The sequence below is a fragment of the Agrilus planipennis genome, unplaced genomic scaffold (assembly GCF_000699045.2).
Source record: "Agrilus planipennis isolate EAB-ADULT unplaced genomic scaffold, Apla_2.0 scaffold71, whole genome shotgun sequence".
In the NCBI taxonomy this organism is placed as follows: domain Eukaryota; kingdom Metazoa; phylum Arthropoda; class Insecta; order Coleoptera; family Buprestidae; genus Agrilus; species Agrilus planipennis.
In genome coordinates, this window is record NW_020439007.1 from 212,816 (window position 1) to 218,885 (window position 6,070).

Below are 6,070 nucleotides of genomic sequence, written 5' to 3' on the forward strand. Positions count from 1 at the left end.
CAAATCGAGTGAGTACGGGGTGTGCGGCAGCAAATTCATAACGTAATTCATGCATTTTGGCGGCAACAACTCCTGATGAATGTGCCGGTGCGTTATCGTGTTGAAAACGCACCTTCTTTTTCGTCAAATGCGTCCGTGTCTCCTTCAATTTTTTGTCGAAGCGGTCCAATAACTCACTGTAGTATTGTCCAGTGATCGTTCTTCCTTTTCCTAAAAAAATCCGTAATATGATTTCCTCGGTAAGAACGTTTGCCAAGCTTCCTGGTCGCTCCTATCAAAAACGGATCTTTGCCCACGTTTAAATTCGTTGAAGCAATATCTAACTGTGGTCGTAGATGGCGAAATGTCTCTATAAATAGTATCCAACTTTGTTTTCATCTCCTCCATTTTCCCATCCAAAAACAAAAAGCGAGCTACCGAACGATACTGCTCTTTTTCCCTCTTAGCAAAAATAACGTCTCAATCGACTGGCTGCCAAATCCAAACTAACCTATCAATTAGTCTGAAATACGTTTTGGCGTGGTTTGATAGATGGCAGCACACGATGATAACACCAATTTCTCTTAGGAACGTCCTCTGTCTTCGAACACGGGTACTTATTGAACCGCCCTCGTATTTCCAAATTTCATATTCTAAAAATTCTTTTTTGTCGTCATCGAACCTAATAAATTTTGCAATCTAAGTTTAGATATTGCCATTGCAGTGACATGCCAAGGTCTGAGCTTGGAAATGAATGAAAAAATAAATAGGTTCGGCCTCATTTATTGCCGTACGTACATTATTACGAAAAGCCAACTTTCTACTTTCACCGGCTGCTAATAAATGTGCTTGTTGCTCTCACCCGCACTTGGTCAGGTGTGTGTGTATAAAGTTGTTGGCGCAGTTGTCAAACTTCCCCGCGTGATTATGTGTAGGAAGTGATTAGCGAAAATTTTCGCAAAACTTTCTCCTTTTCGCTAACAAGAGCAACGTGTTTATTTCTAAAATTGCTTTTTGTAGGTATTGCTTCACTTAATGTTCTTTAAATGAAATGAAAGTGTAATTTGAATAATCGACGAGAAAACTCGTCGGTATTATTATTTGCGTTATTAGGGGTTGCTGTCACGTTGTTTTACAGGATAATTTAGGATTAGCTAGATTTACCTTACCTTCGTGTTTTCTGATTTAACAATTAACAATTCAAAACGATTCAAGTAGATATTGTTGGATATGTTTTTTGGATCTCGATGAAAATTTTCAAAAACATCTAAAATCACGTGCCCACCCCTGGTCTAGTAATAAACAATTTCAAAAAATAGACACATTTTTTTAGTTTTTAGGTATATTTGCAGAGATTTTGTCGAAAACATTGTTCCTTCCTTATCTATTTTCAAAATTACTTAGGTACGTCGTGAAATTATCGAAATTGGTAGAAAAACTGTAATAACATTATTATTCTAGGTTTAATAGTTTTTGAGAAGTTCATAATAAAAATTCATAGATATCGTATTGGTCACAACAAGGAAATAGGTAATAAATTTTCACTGATTGACACTAATAAATCTTTTCTTCTTATTAAATAAAAAGATAATTTTTGTGCCTGTAATGGAATAAATAACTAACAAATATTTTTCAACACTCTGTATATCGTGTAGACTTTGTTTGCCCATCATGCTATCATTATTAGATATTAAACAAGGAAATGAATGTAGNGAGGTAGAGGTAGACCTAGATTAAATAATTGTTCGCAAATAGTTAAGGATGTGGGTTGTTATAGTTTTAGGGAAATGCGAAGATTAGCTCAGGATAGTAAAGAGTGGAGGTGCGTGTCCAACCAGTCTTAGGACTGACGACCTTATGATAATGAGAAAGGGATGTAGACAAGCAGTTAAAGTGGAAGCAAGAAAGAAGATACGTCCATTCTCACAGATAATTTATTGTGGACTTTGCCAATTTTGATCGTCCGAACTATAGTTGTTTAATTTGATATTTACTTGCTGTTAAATGTAAATACGTAATTTAACTTTCTCGTTTTTACCATTTTACTTACCTTGGGGAATGTTACAGCTTTCACAGCAGGTCCTAACCAACCGTCCTTCTTCTTTTCTACTTTGTAAACTTCCAGTGTGTTATCGTTGAATTTGTTGATAATGAACGCTTTAGAATCCGGACTCCATTTGACAAACGTTGCGTAATCAAATTCTACGTTTATTCTTAATGATTTGTGTTCTTTTTGCGTCAAATCCTTTGTATCCCACAGGAGAACTGTTCTATCTAAAAGGAAAAAAGGCTGTGTTACGTGCAATAGATATACAAAAATAATAATTTAAATTTTCGAAAGTTTTCAATAGAAAAAAAGGTCTTGACAGTTCCACGCGTTTCTGAGAAAAAGGGCCTTGAGAGCCAGACAGACAGACAACGAAGTGATCCTATTTTAAGTAACATATTTTCTTTTCTGGTTTTTTGAAATAATCCATTGATGTTCATTAGTTTTGGAAATAAGAAATAATAATCATTTATTGTAGTACAGTCTTGTATTATATTCCCCTTAACATTATAGCTTGCTAAACTTCAGCTACCCTATTGTCAAATCAAATGCAATATTTGATGATTCGGCTAAAGGTTCAGTTGGCGCCGGTATCTTTTAGTTTTTAACCATATTTGAATATGAGCTCAGAACGCCGAAATCGACTAAATACTAATGTGTCGGTTACGTGATGAAACTAAATATAAATCAGCGACCAGGAATAACCTTATACTTTAATTTTTATTAGACTCAAGGCTCAGAGAACAATACGTTTGTAACAAGCAGTAATGACAATTTATTGTTTTCGTTTGAAGGTGAAGCTGACTGTTATGGCTTCAGTTTTATTTAATATTGAATTTAATAGGAACATAGATTCGCATACTGTCACTGTTGCACCTTTTCATAACAATGATAAATGAAAACGACCAGGGACGGACTAGCCTCCCAAAAAGGAGTCAATCAGGGGGTCAAACCGGTCAGATAAAACTAATGGCCTAAGCGAACAAATTAAATAATTTAAAACATTAAATTGNCTAGCCACCTAAAAAGGAGTCAGTCGGGGGGGTCAAACCGGTCAGATAAAACTAATGACCTAAACGAAGAAATTGAAAAATTTAAAACATTAAATTGATAGGTAAATAAATAATAACAATGATAAATGAAAACGACCAGGGACGGACTAGCCACCTAAAAAGGAGTCAGTCGGGGGGGTCAAACCGGTCAGATAAAACTAATGACCTAAACGAAGAAATTGAAAAATTTAAAACATTAAATTGATAGGTAAATAAATAATAACAATGATAAATGAAAACGACCAGGGACGGACTAGCCACCCAAAAAGGAGTCAATCGGGGGGTCAAACCGGTCAGACAAAACTAATGGCATAAGCGAAGAAATTGAAAAATTTAAAACATTAAATTGATATGTAAATAAATAATAACAATGATAAATGAAAACGACCAGGGACGGACTAGCCACCCAAAAAGGAGTCAATCAGGGGGGTCAAACCGGTCAGACAAAACTAATGGCATAAGCGAAGAAATTGAAAAATTTAAAACATTCAATTGATAGGTAAATAAATAATAACATTGACATAAATTGATTTAGTGCATTGGCTAGTTGTCTCCCGAGTTATATGGTTGAAGGGTCGGGTCATATTTCAGGATTGTAGGGTTTAAATGCGAAGGTTACGGAGTTTAAAGCACTTGAGTTATGAGGTTAATGAGATTTTAAATGCGACTGTTATTATAGGGTTTAAAAAACGCTTAAAAAAGTTTAATATTTTTGTTTTTTTTTTTTTAATTTTTGGGGGACAACTTTCTTTTTTATCGGGTCGTCTTTGGGTCACCAATCTACGTCCTTTATCAAAAATTGGGGGCTGCCTTGAAGTTACTAAAATATTTTTTTATATAAAGCAATGTTTACCAGCGTTTGTAAAATCGTTTTCAGAGCCGGACTGGCTAGTGTTGGTCCAGATGATCATAGTAATATATCACGTGCCTAATCTGAAGGGGGTGCCACACTTTATTTTTTAGCACAACCCTCCCCGGACGATTATATTGTACTTCCGTCCTTGAAATCAAGAAAAATTGTAGTTGTGGTCTGGGTTATGATAAAAAAAGAAAGTAGGGCAGCCCGAGACCGCGACCAATACCACCCAGTCCGGTCCTGAAAACGATATCGGAGGACGTATATTGATGACCCAAAAACGAGAACGAATTTTCGTATTCACATTGTACATAAATATGGGTATCATAAGAAAAATAATTTCCGATAATTTCTTAAATAACTTGATTAGTTTAAATTGTAAGTAATTTTTTCTAACTGCACATTAAATGGTGCATTATCGCCCTTAACGGCACAAAATTGCTCTATCCTTATTAATACAGGATGAAGGTGATTTACAAAATGATTTTGATCTGAATTATACATAATATTATATATAATAGACAATCGACCGATTATTTAGTATAAAAATGTAAATACCCTAATAGATCATTAAAATGATTAATTACCTGCGAAACACAAGACAAATTGTAATAATGATGGCGCCATTTATCTATATGATCTATTTCTGTAGGTATATAATTTCCATATTAGAAATCTAAACGTAATTGTTGTATTTGTAACATTTGGTGTTACTAAGGAAATGGTATAGCGTTATTTTGAGGAAAACGAAGATTTCTTAGTATTTGGCGTGACAGGAATTTTATGAATATTATCGCAATTATATGTGAAATAAATTTAGAGTTCTTAGTTTTAGCAAAATTATACACGACATTCTGCTAATTGATTTATCTGTCGACTTTAAAATGAAACAGCTTTCTGGAATTAATTCTTTTTATGTTAAAAGGTAATTCTATAAATTATTTATACATTTTTATGTTAACCGATTTACCTGTTTAATTATTCTTTTTAAAGAAGACTGGTAAATAGTAAAAGGTATGAAAACGTGTTGGTAATATTAGGAGTTAATAGGTGGCACTCTCTACTTTTTCTCATGACCTGTTTGCAGTTACAATGTAAACTTGTAGAAAGCATACATAGTATGAATCAGCTGGCTAAAATTTATTATAAACTAACCAAACTAGAAAATTAACTAAATTAGATAACTAGATGATACGCAAGCTATCCAAAATTCGTAATAATGCCTACCATGTATTAGTAAAAAAATGATTTTCTATTAAAATAGTTACATTTGTTTGGCTAGTTTGCATACAATCAAGCCAAACGAGAACACACATATGAGTCATCGAAACGCCCTGTATAAATTTTGTATTCTTACAGTTAGGTTGAGGTATTACGTAATTCTTATTGATTCTAACAGTTAACTTGTGACTTCATCATTTTATGACTCGGCACCTCCGTTTTTTTATCATCGCGAAAATAGATATTGCTAATTGGTTACTTAAAAAAATATCATTTTAATGTTTCCTTTAAAAATAGCAAGGTCGATTTAATATCTATGTATTAAAGTTTTGTATTACCGAACCTCTATTTGTTTAGTTGTATTAATTATTTATCCGTTGTATGTGTAAGATTGGCAAGAGCCTTTCGCACCCACGATAGCACCATCAGACGTTGCAAATACTAAATGAATTCATAGATATCGTATTGGTCACAACAAGGAAATAGGTAATAAATTTTCACTGATTGACACTAATAAATCTTTTCTTCTTATTAAATAAAAAGATAATTTTTGTGCCTGTAATGGAATAAATAACTAACAAATATTTTTCAACACTCTGTATATCGTGTAGACTTTGTTTGCCCATCATGCTATCATTATTAGATATTAAACAAGGAAATGAATGTAGTAGAAATTGTTAGTGTAGTTGTGTTAAAACTCTACTATGCATATTTTTGTCTATGTTTAACTTCTATTAATAACAATCAATAATTATCGCCTCATTATTTTAAATTTAAATGTAGTTGGAGGGAAATTTGCTATTTACTCTGGTGCTTTTTTTTTTAATGACATAAGTAATTAAAACTTTTATGCTATTTAACAGGTTTCTATATAATTATCAGAAATATATGTTAAATAATTAATTAATAGTTGTC

The 6,070-nt window shown here is 33.0% G+C and overlaps 1 protein-coding gene across 1 annotated transcript in view; it reads right to left on the reverse strand.

The window, feature by feature from the left end:
• LOC112904893 (transducin beta-like protein 2) overlaps window positions 1–3,989 on the reverse strand; it is a 13,031-nt gene extending 9,042 nt beyond the window's left edge. The window contains exons 1-2 of the mRNA XM_025976058.1: window positions 3,932–3,989; window positions 2,030–2,253 (exon numbers count right to left, since the gene is read on the reverse strand). Of these exons, the coding sequence (XP_025831843.1) occupies window positions 2,030–2,253; window positions 3,932–3,989 (282 nt within the window). The remainder of the gene's footprint in view (window positions 1–2,029; window positions 2,254–3,931) is intronic.
• Between the last annotated feature and the right edge of the window lie 2,081 nt (window positions 3,990–6,070).